The sequence below is a fragment of the Tachypleus tridentatus genome, chromosome 11 (assembly GCF_004210375.1).
Source record: "Tachypleus tridentatus isolate NWPU-2018 chromosome 11, ASM421037v1, whole genome shotgun sequence".
Classification (NCBI taxonomy): Eukaryota; Metazoa; Arthropoda; class Merostomata; order Xiphosura; family Limulidae; genus Tachypleus; species Tachypleus tridentatus.
In genome coordinates, this window is record NC_134835.1 from 85918162 (window position 1) to 85940719 (window position 22558).

The following is a 22558-nucleotide window of genomic DNA, read 5'->3' on the forward strand; positions in this document are numbered from 1 at the left end:
AATGTGTAAAATGTCTTATCTCTTGAAAGTTGGATGACTATATGGCAAATGGTGGACCATGAAGCATGAGGCAGGTCTGACAAAAGTTCAGATAGTAGATGATCAAACTCCCAACAAAATAAGGCAGAAATTGTCCATGAAGAACATAAATAAAAGCCATTATAAACATGCAAAAAGAACATAGAATCTTTATACCGATAATGGAAACTACATAATGAAAATGAAGATCCAAACACTTGAAATTCGATGGTGGAAAAAGGCTATCAAGATCTCCATCCACCCGAACATGGTTGCCATTTACAGGAGGAACAGCAGGTGAGAACTGAAGAAATGATGCCAACCTTTTAAGTGTTTAGTCTCTCACGAGATAAACACTAAATAAAAACTTATGCTTGGTAATCTGCATCTCTAGCTTATAAAATAGCACTAGTCATAGGTAACATCAGCTTCGGAATGTAACTGAAATAAACTTGGATATATGAAAGCAAATTCCAAACTCTAGAAAATCTGGTAGTTATAATAAATAAAGACCACTTTATGAGTATACTAAATACCAACATGAAACAATAAAGAATGGCAAAAGACAAACAAACTAAAAATGTCAATATTTATTTGTGTTCACTAAGTTTGAATTAAATACTTTTCTTGTCTGTTATGTAATAAGTGAAATAGTGGTAGTTCTGTAGAAGCACATAGAGGGAGTCACATGGGTATACTATGCTCCTGTTGGTGGGAAGGTGTTGCATAATGATTTACCTGAGACACTTGTTGGAATCACTTGATTCCAATAAGGGGAGCAAAAGCCTTGTGGCATGTGTAATGCAAAAGTTTGCATAAAGGGTGCAGCAACAAATGAGAATAACTAATCTTGTGAGAAGAAGAAAGTACTGTATCAAAACTGTATATTTCACTTATTACATAAGAGACAAGAAAAGTATTTAATTCAAACTTAGTGAACACAAATAAATATTTCTGAAGAATGATTTATGTCAATATTTCAAATCTGCCATCCAAATCTTATTGCATTTCCAATAGTCTGTCATTGAAATTTAACTGTATTTAATATTGCAATAACTTTCCTAACATAATTTGGCAAAACAAAGTTATGAGGGTAAATTTTAATGTTACCTTTAGGAATTTAAATATACACAGATAAAGAAACAGTATTACCTTGAATGTGATCGCTTGGTTCCTTTGCTGTGAGTAGTGATGGTGGCAGATGTAATGGCAGTTGTTGCAGTAGATGCATTTGAGTCAGATGAAGGAGGTGGAGAATCAGGTGTTAAGGTAGCATTAGAGGTAGTAGACTTACTACAAACAGTGAAACTTTTTTCTGCTTTACTTTTCTCTATTTTCACAGCTGACTCATTCTCAACTGACAAACCTAAAGATAGAGGAATACAGATTATTCCTGAAGAATAGATACACATAATTGAGTGTATGACACATAATTTATTACTCTTATACTCGAGCATTTTGCCTTTATATTTTTATGATAAAGTTTAATTTGAGTTAATAAAGTTTGTCATATAATAACAGGAATATATTTTGTTAGCTCCTTCTGCATATTTAAAGTTTAAAAGGTCTTCTTCCAATCTTGTTTACAAAATCTCTCTTATCAAACATTCATACTATTTAGAAGTCTATAGAGAAACGGTTGTAATATCAAAAGTTTTAAATCTTCACCTATATAAATATTTAAGTAATAAGTTCAAGTACTTAATGATCTATTATAATAATACCTAGTTTTTTTTGTCTATCCTAAAGTGCTTTTGCACCTTACTGTCTAAAGGCACACGCATGTGCACTAGCAATATTCAACAAAGATAACACGAATCAAGTGTTTTGTGGGTCTCTGTCAGCGAAAACTAATTTTCAATGGTACAGTAACAGCATCAGTTGCTTATTTCTTTGTATTTTATTGACAGTAATACCTGGAAATAAACCAATGTGATTTTAGAATACTTCAAGTGCCAGTTGTGGCTTCCTCCCAAGTTTGATAATATAGATTTTCATAAGGCAAGAGTTCACTTTTGATACCTGACAGCTTTTTTAGCTTAGAGTCTGTCATTCACTTACAACTTGACTCTGTCATGATATAAAAAAACTGTGTAGTGTAGACGTTATTAATTAATTAATTTTATGAGTGAATATGACTGTTCAGTTTTGTTTGTAACAAGAGAGTTATAAGCAATTGCTTTAAAGCAAATGCTGTGATAACTTTATTTACATAAAACAGTAAGAGTTGTATGATGTATTTGTAACTCATTGATGTTGGGATGATTGAACATTGTGAAATTTATTGATACCTAGGATATAGCGAGCAGACTTATTAAGTAATAAACCTATAAATGGTGCGAGATGAGCAAGAAAAGTAGATGGACAGAAAAAAACAGAGCAGATGAGATACAAAGTAAAGTCATGTTAAAAGAGATGTTCAGATAGAAAAGGAAGGCCAAACAGTTGATGTATATCAGAGTGACACTACCAGTCTTGAAAGAGATAAGAAGAATAGTTTATTTCATCAAAGAGAGTTGTAAAGTAACTGTGTGAACTTTGACAAAAAGTAGATGTTTATTGGAAGTAGGCTTAAATACAAAGAAGGTGCAGATGATTTTAGAAGTATAAAATATAACAGTGGTAACTTGATGAAATGTAAGTAAACTATACTTGGATAGTTTGGTGAGAGTAACAGAGGAAAATAGTTCAGCTTGTCAACTGAAATTCTAAAGCCAATGAATAAGCATAAATGGACTTTTGACAAGAAGAAGAGCACTAAATGGCTTTTATGGTACACTTATGATAAATTATAGTGTAAAGAAATTGTTGTACATATGTTTAACTTGTTTCACACATACACATTATTTTGAAAACAAATGAAGTGAGTGTTGTTTTTCTTCAAATTTACTACCAGTAAGCCACAGACATCTACTACAAGACTCCTGAGCTCAAAATCAACAACACAGTATATATTTACACTATTAAGAATTAGATGAATTACAGAGAGAGGCTACTGTCTTAGTCATATTAACTTATTCCCTTTGGAGGACTCAGCAGATAGTCCTATGTGGTTTTGCTATGAAACACACACACACAAATTTATTCTCTACAGGAACAAATTAGAGAAAGGTGAAGATGATTACAAAATACAGTTCTTACTGTCAAACATTCAAAATTTCTTGGAAGATATCTACTGTTATCTTACCACAGTGCTGCACTACGTTTGCTTGTGCAGTGGCATTTGGTAAGGATGTCCGACTTCTCAATGTACTTTCTATTAAAGGCTGAGGGCTTGGCTAGACAACAGAAAATTAATATCAGTAAGAGCTGTTAGTTAAAATTTTTAAATTAAATTCTGTTTATATAAACATTTTTGTCAAGTGACAAGTTGTTTGGACCTTTGAGTAAGTATAATTTATTCTACTATTTCAGTTTTATAAAGCACATTATATGCTATTAAATGACAAACCTTTTCTATGTACCAATACAATTATCTTACTCAACCTAACTTATAAATGGGTTATAGATTTAACATGGAATTAATCCAAATTTTATTGATTTACTTCTTAAAAGTTAAATAAAGTCTGTTATTTCCTTAATTAAATTAAATATTAAAATTTTCATAAAAAATATGGAAAAGTTGCATTTCTTTAAGATCAAGATTTTTTGAAATGATGTTTTAAATTCAGTCTACAAGTTTTACAGACAATTACAACAGATCTTTGCTGAATAACACAAGCAAGCTCCTAAAATAAAAATCTATAATCTAGATACTCACCACATGGGATTCTAAAGCAGATTTTCCAAGGGAAACTGGATAAGAATGTGCTGAAATGGGTCCTACCAGCCTGTTGGCATGTCCAGCAGCTGAAGCTAATGACATAACAGAGCTTGTTATATCCCCTCCTGGGACAAATGCCTGAATCCCTGTTCCTTCTGCATGATTTCTTAGAATATTTATAGCATCATCAAGACGTTCTTCCATTACACCTCGAGTCTATTAAAAAAGTTATCAAAGAATCTTACTGTTATTATTTGTGAACTATAGTTATCTGAAGTACTAAAGCTGTATATGCTAGCATAAAAATTAGACATTCTTACATTCATTTTGTTAAACTACAGGGTTTCAAGTGGGCAAGAACATATAAGTTTTGCTACATGTTTATAAAGTATTTATACACAACATACTAAAAAATAATGAGGAAGGTTTAACCAGATCACTCTTACTGTAGGAGATATTTTTATTCTATGTGGACAATGAATATGTTCAATGGCCACTTATAATAATCTCCTGGTTTATACAAACAGATGTAGAATGTTGCACTACACAGGTATTTCCGACACTTCACATTTGAATATTTTTATTCTTAAAAACTATAAAAAATTGAAACAAAGGAAGATTTCAGTGATACATGAATTATAAAAAGCCATGATAATTCTCTAAGTTACTGTTCATTTCAAGATGATATATAAATAAAATAACTGCTTTAAAAACATTCATGGGGGGGAGATAAAAATATTCCACAATTTTCAAACCACGAGACACTTTAAACCCCAAGGTTCACAAGGTCTACAGTTAATATTCATAATTTAATCATATAACAACCTTTTGTGTTCTCACTTTTTACAGACATTCTAACAGTGTGCCTAGGCTTCAGAGATTTTTCAAAATTAGTTTTGAAGTTTTCAGCACTACCTGAAGGATGTGATCATAGTTATGAAAGATGACAATTTTTTAATATACTACCTAAGATTTTGGCTTAATTCTTTTTTGAGGGTATTTGAGTATTACAAGTTACAGAAATGTTTTACATATTTTTATGCCTAAAATAAGTGAAGATGCAAAAGGTGTTACTGTGCAAGTAAAAACATTTTGAAAACATGCATCCTGTTTACCAAAACTATAACTTTTTCCTTCTAAATATGATTATAAATAATCATAGTTATTTGATTTTGATTTTAAAATGTGAAATATTCATTTTCCACTGTACTTATTTTCATATTAATCACATTAAATAAATAACAATATAAACTTTGAAATTCCTCGATTATAACATGACTAAGTTAAATAATTTACAGAATACATAAATGCCATTTTAATTTCCTCTAATTTAGGTTAATTAAGAACTAAATGGTCAAGACTGATTAATCCAAAATATAATACTATTATGGTGGAAGTCTCTTCTTTCATATAAAAAATAATGAAAGTTTGGTTACACTGTTTCACAGCCAACTTTTTATTACAAAAATGACCTATTACTTGCAGTTAGTGTGGAAAAGCTAAGCATTGCGCTTATTTCTTAACACAATAATGCACATTTTTCAACAGACTTTTATTCTTATTCATTTGTTATTGGTTTTCAAACTTGGTAAGAAAATTTTAGCTATTGCAAGTCTTAATTATGCATTTTCTTATAGCAAAGCTACATTGGGCTACCTGCTGAGTCCACTGAAGGGAATTGAACCCCTGATTTTAGTGCTGTAAATCTGTAGACTTAGCACTTGCAAGGTTTTTACTTTATCTAAGTACTTATTTACCTATCAAATAAAATAAATTATGGTTATTCATTTTTCTTGGTTAGTTATAAATCATGCAAGTAACTGTACAGTAATAAACATATCATTAAAAGCCTCAAAGTTGTCCTGAAAACACTCATGAACATATAAAACAATACTTGTCTGAAATTACACGCACAGAAAAGTGTATGTAGTATTGTTACATGAGACTGTTAAATGAACAAATCTTTTATTGTTCAAAATATTGCACACTGCAGTTGAATTTTGTGTATAGTACATGTGCAAAGTTTAGTTTAAAAAAATAAATTCACTAAATTATTGTGTGTGAAGTTTGAAAACAGGATTTCCTTTAGCTTTTCATTTCTTTTCTCCACTTGATAAATGTTTTTCAGACAATATTGGAAACCAAATTCATACATTAATTCTAACTGTAACTCAACAATTTTAACCCAAAATTATTTTGGATATTTTGTCATTTATTTATCATAACTTATAAGTGTAAGTTAGTATTTTCATTTCTGCTATAAAATACTTGGTCTCTAAACTAAACAATCTACTTCTCAATTTTGTGTTTAGTATTTTTCTGCCCATCTGAAAATTCCACTATTTTTATTGATACCTTATCACCATTTGTGATATCACATTATCTATTTCTTGATTTTCAAGTTTTTCTGAATTTTTTCAGGCCTTGGTTGAAACCTCATCATGGTGCCACATCAACATTTACTAATGAAACAGCTTTAAAAACAGCCATAACGAAAGATTAAATATGACTGAATAAAACAAGAAATTTTCCATTACATAATTGTAAAATAAATATGTAGGTTTAAACTTTTTTATAGTTTCTGTAACGATTTTTCACTTCTCTTTGTGAACTGTAAAATTATTTGTGTGTTAAATTATCTATTTGAAAGCTACAGAACTTTTCTTCAATAAGAAGACATCAGATAACTTGAGATAACGTAAACTTATACAGTTTACACACAGATAGAATGGTAACAAAGAAAACTTTGTTGCAAGTAATTTACCCACACTGAGAAATCACATGACTGAATATTGTTTCAGGCTTAATATAGAATACTTGTTTACATTTGATTAATCATTTCAAATTATGGTGTTTTCACTTCCTTAAATAGATATACTATGATTTTATTACATTCCAGTTTTTGTAAACACAAATTTTGTTTTTTCTATTATATTTACTAGATAAATATTTTTATCACATCAAACAAATTTAGTTGTGATTAATATTTATTAGTATGATAAGTGACTGTAAAACATTCTTTACTGAATATTATTTTTATGTCTATCCTGTTCAAACAATGAACATAAATAAAGTAGCTAACAGGCTATTTAATTATTTCAAACTGAAATGTTTTGAATAAAAACATTATTAACCTTGTGGGTGACAGTAGAAAATGTTTTAATTGTCAATTTATTGGAATTACAAAAGATCAATATGAGGTTGCTGCATATCTTAAAAATACACATAATGTCAACTACCTGGTAGTATTTAGTTGACATTAGTTATTGCTTTTCTATGTAGGAAACATCTAGGTTATTAGTTGTAACAAAATATGTTTTTCACAAAATACATAAATGATGAAATGATCTATCACATAAAATCAAGAGTAATTCAAAAATTACTTTAAAACAACGTAGATCACAACCTTTAAGTACAACATAAAAAATGATTTTAGTCTTAAACTTTTCAAAGTAATTTTTGGGGTTTGATATAAGTGTGTGCACCAAAACAATGCAAAAGTTAAAAATCCTGTTTAGTTTGAGGTCAGTGCTATCACAAAAAAAAACAAGAATGATAGTAAAAAATTCTACCAAAAGAGTTGCTAGACATCTAAAAAGAAATTATAATTAATAATAATTAGTCTTCAAATGACCCCAACCTGTTCATTTGTTATCAGAGCATCATTACAATCTAAATATACTTGAGAATGTTCGATGCTTCCACATGCCTTGGTTAACTGTGCACCTTCACCCATGAGGTAGATAATTAACTTATTCTGTCTTTCAAACATACAAAATTGTTCCTTATTCTAATGATGGGCTTAAGAATGACTTAGAGGTCTATTTGCAGATAAACCCTGCAAAATAGTCTTAAATTGTTTTCTTTTACTTGAAAGGTATGTTTACCCATGAATGCTGACATCATAAGAAGTCTATTGATACATAATACACTTCCACTTTAAAGACAGAAGCTTTACTGATGTCCCAATAGATTATGCTAACTATTACTTTCACTAAAAATCATTCTTGCTTAGATAACATTTTATATTGTACATCCTTTTTGAACAGTTCTATATTACTCAAAAGTTTAAAGGTTCTGTATATGAAAATTCTAATAAGGTTTTCTTTGAATTTCTTTGGTATACAATTGTTATAGTTGAAATATAAACCTGAAAATACAAGTTTATGGTAGATCCCAGTTTTAACTTCTCTCCTTTTCTGATGACTAAGGTGTCCAAAGAACAGTACACATTCCTTCTTTTACAGTGAATTTAATATTTCCATGTTGTTTATCTAGCTAATAAAGACATTTTCCCACTTGATCTTCATTCTCAAATACAGTAAATGTATCATCCACACATCTTCTATACACTAATGGTTTAAATTATTCAGAACATTCTTGTAACCAGATCTTTTCAAGATAATGCATAAAAACATTTGTTAATACATGAACCAAACTAAACCACATCTACCTGATCACGTACCTTTCCACTAAGCTTTTAATGCTGTTTCACACAATTTCTGAGTTACTTCTTTGGGTATACTCTCAAAACTACCTTCCTTATTGTAAAGCAAACTTACATAAAATTCAAAGGTCTCATCCAATGGTATATTAGTATTTTGATTCTACATCAAATTAGCAGTTACACCTTAATCAGAATTTAACTGTTTAATGTTGTTAAACCCAAGACTGTATTTCAGGGTGTAATCATTACACATAAATTCCTTTAAACCATAACTAAAAAGTTCAGTTACTTCAAAAGTTACGAAATCCAATATTTGATATGATAGTTCTCACTGAGCAATTTAGTTTATGTATTTTAGGTAAAACATAAAGATTACCAGTATATTAACCAGTTGGTCTTGTTTCTTTGTATAATTACTCATTTACAATATTCTTTTTTTCTTTAATTTCAACAGATATCTACTTAACTTTGTTTTACTATATTTAACTGGATCTTTACCTAGAATGAAAAACTTAGAAATGTTATTTACAATTACAAAAACCTTATTTTTATAATCTTATTTTTGAATTTTAGGACTGTCACCTTTAGATTAAAAGAGTTGAAGCAATATAAAAAAAACCCAAAAAAGGTTTATAGAAAATGTAATTATACTTAAAGACAAAGTCTTACAAAATTAGAAAAACTATTAGGGAAATGTTACAATTAAAGAATTGTGGTGGTGTTTTATATTTTGTCTTCATTATTAATGAAATTATAAAAAATAATAACAATAAGTTGTAAAAAATAATAACAATACAAGATAAGAAATTATTTAAAGAAAACCAAATAAGGGAATCATATTTTAGGAAATCCTGATTATGATATCATAAATTTATTAAACGATACTTTAAATGATATAATGCTACTGCTCACTGGTAAACATGCCTTGAAGAAAAACCAAAAACAAGTCAAGACTTTACTTTGCAACATTTATCAGCAAGTAGAACTTTGAATTGTCCTCAAACTGATTATTAGAATTAAGAAACTATTTTGTACTTCGAGACAGAATAGGTAAATCAAACTACCTGAACATTATCTACATCTGTAAATGCTCTAAATGTTCAAGAGTATATATAGGATCAACTTCAAGAAGATTAGTTAGTTGAGACAAGAAGCACAGTTTACTAAGTATCAAATATTTTTAAGCATGTATTAAGTTGTTCTGTTAACAACTGAGCAGTTTAAAATTTCTGGGACTGTAGAAAACGATTATGTTTTTTGATTCAAAGAAATTTTAGACATTAAAAACTTTGACCTGTGACAAATGAATAGGCAGTCAAGTACTGGTGAGCTCCTTTTGAAAGTATAATGAAGACTAAAAATTAACAATTAGTAATTATTTGTCAAGAAGAATTATTTTTATCATAGAAGATGGTGAAAAAGTAATAAAGTTCACTATTTATAATAACTTGTGAACACATTTTGAGACTCTACAGTTCCAATAAAATTCTTAAAACTGAAGAAATCATCACACTATTTAGTACGATAAAAATTATATTACTTTACACACACATGACTGCATAAATTATATATAAAACAGAAATAAATCTTTAAAGTCAGTTTTTTTAAGAAACAACTATTTGAGAACTAAAGTAAATTGTTAGTGCAGAGTGTCTATGAAAAAATGGGTAGTGTTAAAGTATGAAAGTCAGTGATGTCGAGAAAACCCACTTGTAGAGAAATATATATGTAAAAACAGCTCATTTGGGTTGAGAAAATATTTACGTAGAAGGTCGAAACGTTGTTCGCTCTTCTACATAAAATATTTTCTCAACCCAAACGAGCCGTTTTTGCATATAGTATGAAAGTCAGTTTCAGTATATTAAGAGAATTCAAAAAAATGTAAAGAAAAACTACACAGGAAGCACAGAGATGGGAAAAAAAATCAATGAGAAGCTTTACCTCTACTTAACCACTAAGTAAGTGAATGGCTTCAATAAGTCTTTCTCCCTCACCATTTGTCTACAAGTTACAGACAACAGAAAGGGTGGATTGATAAGCATGCAAAAAGTAATAAAAATATTAAGGATGGTTTAAAAAAGTTACACAGATTAAGTATAATATGCAGAATTATATAGAAAAATAGATCCTTCTGACAAAAAATATTTCACTCTGATTAAAAACAAACAGTTAAACAAATAGAAGAAAACGACTTAGCAACGAAACAAAATATTAAAACACTAGTCACGTTAAGAGACACTTTATCATAACACAGAGCGAAAAACAAGTTCAAGAAATAAGAAAATGTCTGGTTATCATTTCAAAACGTTTACCCAAGTATATTTACAAAACAAACTGAAGGATCTAAGTGTATTCATCAGCCATACACTATTATATACAAATAAAGGTTCAATATGTTTGTGGTAATGACTATTTTCTAATCAACTTAGTTTTATTCTTCCACTCACCAAATGATGCGATGCTCCATCTGTGAAAACAGTCTGAGTGTTACGAGACCACTGCGGTACACCTGCATGAAAATGACCATTCGGTTTACAAGCAATTTCCCTAAAGCTGTACTTAGACTAAAAGATGTGGTAAAAAAACAAAAAAAAAACCCATTAAAATAATCTTTCTTTAAATATGCAATGAATATGAAATTCTTTGGTAAATGAAAGCTTGAAAAATGGTAGAACTAAGTCAATAAAATGCATTTCCTACTCTTTTACAAGTCCATCAACTAACATTTGTACCCAGTATTAAATTTTAATGTTTATACAGATAAATGACAAACCAAGATAGCACCAGAAAAATTCCAACCTTTTTTTAACTTGAATAATTTACAATTTGTATTATTGACTTTAAAACCGTAAACATTTCACAAGCACAGTGACATGTAATGTGACTGAATGTTTTAGATGCTAAAACAATACAATGCAGTTGCAATATGAATGAAATTTAGCTCTATCTAACATGAGTAGTATAATTGATTTAGAAATACATTTCAGTCAAAGACTCAATAAGACAATGGTTTATGATTTTTTTTATTCATATTAATATTATATAAGGAGCTATGTACAGTAAAACTAAAAATGAAAAAACCATAAGGGGACTGGATATGATTAACCTGAGAAAGGTGGTGGTGAATTGACCGGTGTACCAGATGTGGAAGAGAAACTGCCATTTGTGTGTTCAGTAGAGTAAATCTGAAATACAAGTGACATAACCTTTTAATAGTTTTACATTCAAATACTGATGCATGCTCATAAAAAACATGTTAAATATAAAGAAATCCACACAAGTAAACATAATACATAAAGGAGAGGGAGATTCAGAGAATAAAAAAGAAAGAAATAATTACAGATTAACCGATTTAGTTGAATGGTTTTGAAATTTCTTCTGTAGTTCTAAAGCAAAATAGAAATATATTTTTTCACGAGTGACAATCTTCTTTGGAATGCATGAATTCAACAGCAGTAGATCATCACTGATAAAATAACAGCTGGTTTAGGTTTATGAAGGGCAAAAGCCCTGTTAGCAGTTACTTGTACAACTTAATTTAAGAAGAGTTATCATCAATATTAAAAAACTCGTCAGCCATTATATGACAGCGGATATAAAGTTCAGAAAGAACAGACATGTTACAAAGATGAAATATGTTTACAATAAAAACCAAAAGATAATAAAATGTAATATTATAAATTGTGTGTTTCTTATTAACAAAGCCACATTGGGTTATCTGCTGTGTTCATCAAAGTGAATTGAACCCCTGATTTCAGCATTGTAATAAATCCACAGACTTACTGATGTCCCAGCAGGGGACAGTATCATAGATAATTTAATTTTATATAAGGTGTTTGTACTAAACAAATTATTTATTTTTCAGTTTCCAAATACCATTAGTAGGCAATATTTTATCAAAAAGTTGAAATGAAAGCATTTTTATCAAGCATTAAGCAACAAAGTTTGTAAATAACTAGTTGAGAAGTTAGTTTCACTTCCCATCAACTTTCATCTGATTAGTAAATTCAATGATATAACAATCAACCAAATGTAACAATAGCTCATAATATAAATACTATTGTAAAAGGAGTAAAATGACAAAGTTCTGACTAAGATCTCCAAAATTATTTGACATACTGAAGCTAGTGCTTTGCCAAGGGCATCTCCAGTTTGTGAAGGTTGTTGGGCCCCTCGACTAGACAATTGGTCAGAAGTATGGATTGGGGCTTGTGATGTGTTGTTTTGGCCATACAGTGGAGAAGCAGTTGCCTGAGACACTGTTGGACCAGGGTTGGACGGGCCGTGAAAACTGGACATGGGCGGAAGAACTGGTGGCATGACTGGGTGGTCAGGGTTAGTGGAAACACCTTGATAACCCTAGAAAAAATTCCATGGATTTTTGTCCTGAATTTATTTCCCATAAATTTATGACAAAACTAAGTATCAAATAAGGATATTCTTTATTACATCTAACATAAAGCATAAATATGTGCAGGAATTATGTTTAACTATCTTTATTATTTATTTGGCATTAACAATAATCAACATTTTAAACTGATAACAAGCAATTTCAAAAAGATATTATACTTTAAAACATCAGATCATAGGATAAATATAACAAATATAATAACAATATAGAGCAGCACAATACAGAAACTTCTAATTCTTAATTATATTGATATGGTTCAAAAAACAAGGTTAAAACTTATGAAACAAATAATAAATAGCTGTGTTCTGCATATGCCAAAAACATAAAGTAGATTCATTTGGAGAACACATAAATTATAAAAAGACCTTTGTTACAGTAAGTTATACGCAATGGTCAATGACAAAAACAGTGTGATTAAATCAAAAGCAGTTCAATTACTTAATTAAATATACATTAAAAACTTATTCATGAGCTAAATATGTACTATAAGTGTTGTTTTATTTATTAGATTTTAGAACTACACTAATATCAAACATATATACACACACATTTGTGAATTTCAAAACTATTCATTTTCTGCACTGTTAAGAAACTATGAGAACTCAATATTTCAATACAATTATAAAAACAAGTTTTTGCCACACTATGATGAAAATAATAAACAAATACTTTATACACAATATTTATTATTTGATGCATATAGTTAATTTCTTATTTAATATGTTTTTAAAATACAAGGTGATATTCTAATTTAGTGATTATAATTTTATCTTATATTAATTATTTCTGTTCCACCATTATAACAACAACATAAAACTAAGTTAAGATCCATTTTATGAGCAATAGTTACCATTGGTTCTGATGGAAGATGCATGGTTGAAAAGGCAGATGATGTGGATGGGAGACTGGAACCCGTGTTGGCCATCACTGCTGTTGTGTAAGAGTATGATGATGAATGCAAGTTAGCACTAGATGACCAGGGATCAGAAACACCATGAGGAGCCTCTGTAATACAAAAAAATTAATTTAAAATCACTAGGTCATTCAGTAATATATAAATAAGATGCATACATACATTATGAAATCTTCATGTAAACATATAGGAATATCACTGCGTGGATAGCTGTGTATGGACATGAAATTCCAATTTGGAAAACTTTGATCATTTAATCATTGATTAACATTACTGGTCCCTGAAAATGATTAATTTGACTATTACTTTATTTGAATCTACCTACTTAATGTCAGATAATCTTCAAAAATGTTCAATTATAATAGTCTAATGTCTAACTGTATCTAGAAATTTAATAAGTATATGATGCACACAATAATGGAGCATAAGTACTTTTTCTGTATATATTTCCATGTGTAGGTGAACTGATTCATAAAAAAAATTGCAGTTTTTTTTGTTGATTGGAGATAATCCACACATAGAAAACATTCTCCACAGTTTCATTTAGCAATTTCATTTTTGACTTGAACAGTACTCAAAAGTACTTTACAATAGAGATAGAGTATTAAATATAATAGCAAAGAATTTTAATACATTTGGGGTTCTATTAGTGAATATAGAGTTGAAAGACTTTTGTGGGAATTTACTACAGACTGTCAAATGATACTAATGAACTTAGCAAGAAATTTTACAATGAGATTAAGATTTGAGCTGTTAATGAAGTCTCAATTATGGGTGATTTTAATTTCAAGTATACAGATTGGGAAATGCTCAAGTAAAATTATAAGAGAGGAAGGTTTTTTTTGAAGTTGTTCAGGATGGCTTTCTTCACCAATTAGTTAAGAAACCTACTAGAACCAAAGCTATTTTAAATTTATTGTTAACTTCAAATGTAAAAGTGGTTAACAAGATGGAAATTGAGGAATATTTGGGTGCAAATGATCTTCGATCTTTTAGGTTCGTGTTGCTGCATACAGAGATCGGAAATAGTGATGTTTTGCTTACAAGTTTCAAAAAGGCAAATTTTGAAGGGATGCAACAATAATTATCTGTTGTGAATTGGGCAGTTGAATTATTTGGAGACACTGACTGGATGTAGAAAAATGTTAAAGACAAATTTAAGATATTTAAATTGACTGGAATAATGGGTGATTTAGAAGATTAAGAATGTAGGTAAAATGGGAAATTAGAACATCAAAACAGATGTATGAGAAAAGGTTGGCTAAAAATGTACCAAAACAGTATGGATTTCTTTTTAAATACAAGTGAACAAAATGTTAGGATGGGGGCAGTAGTACCTTTGATGGATGAGAAAGGAAAGCACTTATATGATGATTATGAGATGGCTGGGTTATTAAATTTTGTTTTGTCTTCAGTTTTTCTGACAAAGATTTAAGCAGTATTCCACATCTTGAACAACTGACAGATGGAAACAAGATTACTACAATAATTCTGAGCTGGTTAAGAAAAAACTGAAATAACAATAAGGTTCCTGAGCCAGATAATATTTCCCCAAAGGTTCTGAAGATTGTATATATTAGCCACTTGCAACTATTTTTTGTAAGTCCTTAAATATTGTGGAGATACCAGAGGATTGGAAGTTAGCTAATGCCATTTCTCTTTTCAAGGGAGGTAATAAAAATTATCCTAGCAATTATAGGCCTATTAGTCTTACAACAGTTGTGAGTAAAGTTTTGTAATGTTTGATAAAAGTTGCTTTACAAAGCCATTTAAGAAAGCTTTAAATTTTAGTGGGCAATAAACATGGTTTTACTAATGGAAAATTTTGAAAAGGAAACTGTTTATGTAGGTGAGGGTATTGGTATATATTTGGTGTATCTGGGGATAAGTTAGCAAAATGGATAAAAGGGTGGATGAGTGGAAGAAAGCAGAGGGTTGTTACAAATGGAGTTCAGTCAAATTGAATTAATGTCATATGTGGAGTACCTCAGGACCATTGTTATTTCTGAATTACGTTACTAACATAGATGAAGAAATAGTAAATAAATTACTTAAGTCTACAGATGATATTAAGGTCTTGGGTGTTGCTAGCTGTGAAGAGGATGCTGCTAATTTACAAATGGATTTACATCATTTAGGTGAGTTGGGCAAATAAATGGCAGATGGCTTATTACAATTTCGATAGAAATAACCTTACCAGTGTCACGAAAGAAAGAGATCTTGGTTGATCAGTTTCTTAAGCCATCTAAGCAGCATGCTGTTGTTAATGGTAGGGCAAATAAGATTTTACATTGTATCTAGAGTAATACTGAATACAAGTTTGAAGAGTTTATAATTTCATTATACAGGTCACTGGTTAGGCCACATTTGGAGAAATATGTTCAGTCTTGGACTCCTTACCTTAAAAAGGACAATGAATTGTTGGAAAGGGTTCTGAAGAGGGTCAACAGAATGGTGCCTAGAATGGAGGGGTTGTCATAAGGGGAGAGATTGAAAACTCTCAAAGTGTTTTCTTTTCAAAAAAGAGAAGTTACAGGAGATGTGATGGGGCTGTTTATGATTGTGAGAGGAACTGATAGTGTTAATGTGTCATCTTTTTTTCACACTTAACAGTAAAAATAATAGGACAAAGGGACAGAAGTATAAATTTTGGCAGAAGTTACTTTCAGTTAAGACAGTTTTATTTTTCTACAAGGTGATTTGATTTTGGAATAGGCTGCTTTCAAATATTATGTAGACAGTAAATTTAAGTGAGTTTTAAGAGAAAACTTGGCAAATATATTAATGATAAGGGCTGGATTTAAAAGCTTTATATATAAAATAATCTTTGCTTCGTTTAGAGGATGGGACAGCCAAGATGGTTCCATGTTGATTTCATTAATCATCCATGTATTATAATATACACATTTTTTTTTTTTTACTTTGCTGTTTGGATAGTATCTAGTAACATGATTGTATTTAGACAAAGACATTTTCTTCTTTTAGTAAGTAAGCTGTGCCTACACCAATCAATGCTCTATATATTTCTAAGACATAGAGAGAAACAAAATCCTACAAAATACTAATATGAGTTCTATACTAATCAAGTAACAAACACATGATGTGTAACCTTCTTTAAATCATTCATGAAACATAACATACATACTAGATTTCTTTGGTGCATCTACATTAAACCAACACTGAATTCAAAGTAAAACACATGTGAACTGCTGTATATATTTTACAATGAACAGAAAAACAATATACCTATACTATTTGGACAACTGGAGCAGACTATGAGGGATATTTTATTATTTTAGTCAGATATAGGAATGAAAAACTTTATTCAAAAGGTATAAATCTCTGAAAAGTTGAATTCTTTGTTGTTTCAAGTGTTCCAGTAGTTCAATGATATTTCAGTGTGAATTAAACTACTAGAAATTAGGTTTCAATACCCATGGTAGACACAGCACAGATAGTCCTTTGTGTAACTTTAAACTTCACAAGTAAGCAAGTATTTAAACAAAAAATTAGTGAGCATATTAATAATATAATAAGAGGTAAATATCATGATTAAGAGATATTTTTAAGTTCTGTACTTAAGGGAGAGGATTTACTAATATACAAACAATAGTTCAGGAGTTAATAGATTTTTTATACACAGTTTTAAGATACATTTCATCATACAAACTTAGAAAGATACTGTTGACAAATTGCACTGAAAAAAACAAACAAAGAAAACTTCACTGAAAATTTGTAATCCAAAGTGTCTTTACCCATAAAATATGAATCTCCACAAAGACCTGACTTAGGTGAGGTATACCTAGGTATGTCTTCTTCACATCCTGCTCCTTCATATTGCTAGGTTAAAAACAAAACAAAACATCTTTATGTAATTATTAAGTAAACTATTTTGGAATGAAATTTATATTAAATAAACCTCACTAAGTTTCCAGGGCTCCAGGTGATGACAGTTCCACAACCTAGGCTGCTGTATGGCAGATACTCAAAGGTTCATCAAGCTCGTTTCTAGTTTAAAATTTTTGTGGAAGAGTTAAGCAGTTAAATATTACAAGACTGATTCAACTGGGAGCAGTGAGTAAGTAACATGAAATTAAACATAACAATATATACATCTAACACAACCATGAACAGTCATTAACAATGAATCAAACACCAGTTAAGAAGTAATTAACCACATAACCACTTAAGTGGATGAAATACCATGTTACTTGGAATTAGCAACTTTGAGTTTTAATAAGAGTTTTCTGTCATATATGTTTCAATGTTACAACTTGTGATCTCAACAGTTAACTTATGGAATTACTAACATGACTAACATTTATAAAAAACATTCACCACGTATGGAAAGTAAATAAAACCAAAGTTTACATATCTAAACCTTAGAAACTTATAATTTAATAAAACAAATGAAGAAAACTATTAATTATATCCTATCTTGTCAGAATAAGGAAACTTTCACTGCATGTAATTTAAAGTAGCCTGCCATTTATCACAAGTTCTAATCACTTACTATAACTTAATGTTTTTAAGGTAGTCCATGAAATTACTAATAAGACAAACAATAATATATTTCCTAAGCTATTATTACCGTAATTCTAAAATTTGTCATTAGCTATTTTTATTCTGGTGTTTAAATAGTTTCTTAACTTTCAAAAAATGGTAAAAATACAACAAAAACGGATATAAAACAGCAAACATATTGAATTCTCAAAACTAGTAAAGCAGCAATTGCAATGACAGTGAAAATACAGTACAGATATTGACAATCCACAGTGAAAATACAGTACAGATATTGACAATCCACAGTGAAAATACAGTACAGATATTGACAATCCATTTACTAGCGTATAAACAGCAAGTCTAAAGCCCCTGACTCAAATGCTGATAGGCGAATCGTGATGCACCGACTCCGCTAAATGATCCGACGTGTTGAACGTAATGGCTTTATCTGGTTCACGGTAGCCATCTAAGAAACGGGTAAATTACGTGGTTTCCAGGGAAGAGAAAACGACACACTGATGCCCATCGGAGAGCTGTGCCTAACAACAAAAGAAAAGTTCTTCAAGAACCAGCTTCCCGCGGAGTGATAACGATACTTTAATAGTAAGCCAGTGAATCTGTAGACTAATTTATTGGTACCAGCTTCGAATGTCTGCGCGACAAACCACACGTAGCTTCAGTTTTGAGCGATCTTCACCGTGTAGCAAAGAGACGGTCACACCCTTCCTTGTCCAACTCAACAGATATATATATATATGCCAGCATTTCCGTTCAAGAAAACCCATTAGTTCTCGATTAAGTCACGAATCCTCTTCTTCCTCTCTTCATAAGCGAAAAACTTTTAACTTTGTTCTCGTTCTAATAGGGATGATTTAACTCGTCTGAATTTCTCATCACGTGTATCTAGCAATGTTTACATGTCAAGTTGCGTGACGTTTAATTACTACTGGCTAATTATTAGTAAGTTTAATCTGTCGCTTAACTGTTAAGTTTAATAGAAACACGAGACTTGAAATTGTCTCAAAATTTCATACGTAACTAACCCTAATTTAGAATTAACTAGCGGGAGAGCAACTACTTCCCCCCAACCGCCATTTCACAGCTACTCTTGATCGAGCAGAGAGCCTGACTGTCACGGTTATAACTCCCACACAGCTGAAAAAGCGCAGGGTATTAAAGAGTATTTGTTGCACATGGTATTACCAACATGACGTATTTCAAAATGCCTCATTGTGATAAGCACTCTATAATAGTGAGTATATATAAACATCGAAGTCAAGAGAAGTACTGCTACTTAAGAATATTAGCTTTACTTGATGTCTTGTAATTACCAGCAATGAATTATTATTGCTGCTGATTTGGTTTTCCTAGCTGTCTGTTAAATAAAAAGTAAATACGAAATGAAACGACGTTAATAAAATTTATAATTGTTAAAAGTGGTGGTAGTAGCGATGACGTTTTTCGTTCCAATTTACAATATGCAAACTTTTGAAAACAGAACCCTATAACAAAGTTTTGAGGGTTTATAATCACATTCGTTTCATGCAGTAATGTAATAATTGTTACACTGGATCTAATTTTACATCAGCTACGTAATGAAAACTGAATGACTTATTCCTTAGTCATAGCGTAAAGTAAAAAGTACCAGATGAGGCTATAAAACGGGCGAAAATTTTATTTGAGGAGATAAAATATCGAGTCCTTCTTCCAGCGACAGAGAGAATATTAACACGTCAGTATTATAACGTTTATTTAAAGTTATGTATCAAATATAAATACTCGTATATGAAATTTGATAAAGGTACTGACTCGCATATAAGCATATTTATATTGTAAACAGGAACAATATTTTATGCCACATTTACGCTAAACAGCCAGATAAGAAACTTCAAGATTGAAGTATAGTCACCCTTAATTTAGAACTCCTGACAAGATGCAGTGAAATCAGCCAGCAGAATATGTCGTCTGTACGGACAATCGTAACCTTACGCTGTAACTGAGTGTAAGAGTTATAACACCCCACAACTGAACGTGCGGGTGGTATTCAGTGGAATATCGCAACTCAAATTGAACATTGTAACAAGCAATCAGACACGCTAACCATAATCTATGCCTGATGTACGTATCGACATAATGAGAGAATCGTCTCATGGTTTTAATAGTATTTAATCGTAACTTGCAGGGGCGTAGATTTTGTACACCCGATGGGGGGTGGGGTGGGGGGTGGATGATTTTTGCAACCACTTATGTGGACTGTTCAATTTGCAAATTGGTAATCTCTGATTACGTGAACCTTAAAGCTGTAAACATGCAGTCACAGAGTAATCTTGTTGCCACGATACTTGCATGTATATTTAAGCCTACTGACTGATACTTACAAACTATCGCTTAGATCGAAAAGCTTAAAAGCACGTCTTTTTTAAGATGTACATTTCGGCTACAGAAAAAGCCTACATCTAGGCTTAATTATGTAATTCGATTGGTAAGAACACGAGAATCACAAGAACAAACACACAATTTGTAGGCCTGTGATGCAATAAAACAATTCAACAGACCAAACTGTAGGGGGGGGGATGATTGTATGCACCATACCCCCAGGATCTACGCCTCTGGTCGTAAGTCCCAAATACATACGTGTAGTTTATCTGAATGTTAACTAAGAGCGCTAAAATCCCACAAGACTAAGGAAGAAAAAAAAGGCGCGAAAAAAGTTAACTCGCTTCCTATACGAAACAACACTTTACAGAGCCACCAAATCAACATTGTAAAGTTAGTTCGCTACGAAAATTCCACTACAAATATACATATAATATACTTCTGGCCCGTTCTGATTTGTGGGCGTTAATAAACGTACATATGACATCATGGAAACTCCACCTGTTACATTAGATTATCACTTTTCTTGAGGTACAGATAGTGTACAGAAACGGAGACAACACTTACTCATGATGCCTCCTCTTCCACGCACACAACTTTCTTCTGCTATAAAACATCAACAAGAAACTTAATGACAAGAAATTTTATTTTCCAAGTTAACTTTGGCCCTACGAAACGACCAACAAAGGATTATTTTGCTAATGAGCTGAGACAACAGTTAAAAATATAAAAATAAATCTGTTTTAAGAGAAATCCACTAAAACTTACGAGAATAACATCGTACAGGGTGTTCGGAAAGTCACTGTGCTTTCCGAACACCCTGTATATTCTGACACATCATATACGAACAATAAAAATAATTAATAAAATTATTTAAGATTTGATGTTTTTGATTCGGTCGTTGTTAAACACAAAGCCACAGAAAGAGGTATGTGTGCTCTGTCCATCACGGATATCGAAACCTGACAGAATTATTATTACTAAACTACTGTGGGGTGGGTGGGGGGGCAGAAGTCAGTGTCTTAAGCTTTCTGCTTGAATATAAAACAAGCAGTGGCTTTATACGCCCAACGCAATACTTTTTTGTTTAACCAAACGGATACGTTCATATCAATAAACGTATAGGCAAACTATTTTATCTGTCAATTACCCATGTTTAGAACCTGTGAGAATCCGATCCACCAATAACATGTTCGGAACGACGTTTCGAAGTGCTGATATAGATTTTAATGTTGTTGTTTTTTAAATGCGATTATAATGCAAGTGTATTTGATAGTGATATAGTGGTTTTATACCTAAATACTATAAGCATCTACTTAGATATTTAGTAGAATCAACAAATATTTCTACTTAACATAATTATATAACTAAGAGAACATAGGTCATAAGCCAGAGCAGGAACGAGTGCAGCTCCACTACCACACATAACACAGGGATTATTGCCATTGGCCCGGTGATTAGGACACTTGACTTGTAATATGAGGGTCGAATCCCCGTCACACCAAATATGCTTACCTTTTCAACCGTGAGGGTGATATAATGTTACGGTCAATTCCATTATTCGTTGGTAAAAGAGTACTCTAAAAGTTAGCGGTGGGTGGTGATGACTAGCTGCCTTCCCTCTAATCTTACACTGATAAATTAAAGACAGCTAGCGCAGATATCAGTCGTATACCTAGCTTTGCGGGAAATTGGAAAAACAAACGGATTACTGCCCTCTAGTGATAACAATTATAGAGTAACTATAATTATAGAGATATTTCATCTTACGTCCAAACTGTTCAAAATCAACTTACTTTATTCTTTTATCAAAAACTACGGAATATGTTACACTATTACGGACTTAAGAAAAACGATAAGATTCACGAAAATAGAAATTTACAAAAAAGGCGTCTATACGACAGGCTTGAGTTAAACTTTATTTCAATTAACACAGGAAAGCGTGGGTTTTAAACATACTTTTATGTAGTTCAGGTAAAAAAACAACAACAAAGTTATTAACCGAAACTCTAAAGATGTCAAATGTAAGGGTAAGTATGTAACAGTTACCTTGATGAAACAGGATTAGTTAGAAAAATAAATGAAACTGTGCATCGTAAATATATCACAATCCAAATTACGGTAAAA

General features: G+C 31.0%; 1 protein-coding gene across 14 annotated transcripts in view; it reads right to left on the reverse strand.

Moving 5' to 3' along the window:
* LOC143232672 (transcription factor 12-like) overlaps positions 1-22558 on the reverse strand; it is a 100891-nt gene that overhangs the window by 10503 nt on the left and 67830 nt on the right. For all 14 annotated transcript variants that reach the window (XM_076468380.1, XM_076468378.1, XM_076468373.1 and 11 more), the window contains 8 exons: positions 17308-17392; positions 13490-13644; positions 12348-12587; positions 11335-11413; positions 10676-10737; positions 3779-3997; positions 3206-3296; positions 1171-1384 (listed from right to left, as the gene is read on the reverse strand). In XM_076468380.1, the coding sequence (XP_076324495.1) occupies positions 1171-1384; positions 3206-3296; positions 3779-3997; positions 10676-10737; positions 11335-11413; positions 12348-12587; positions 13490-13644; positions 17308-17392 (1145 nt within the window). The remainder of the gene's footprint in view (positions 1-1170; positions 1385-3205; positions 3297-3778; positions 3998-10675; positions 10738-11334; positions 11414-12347; positions 12588-13489; positions 13645-17307; positions 17393-22558) is intronic.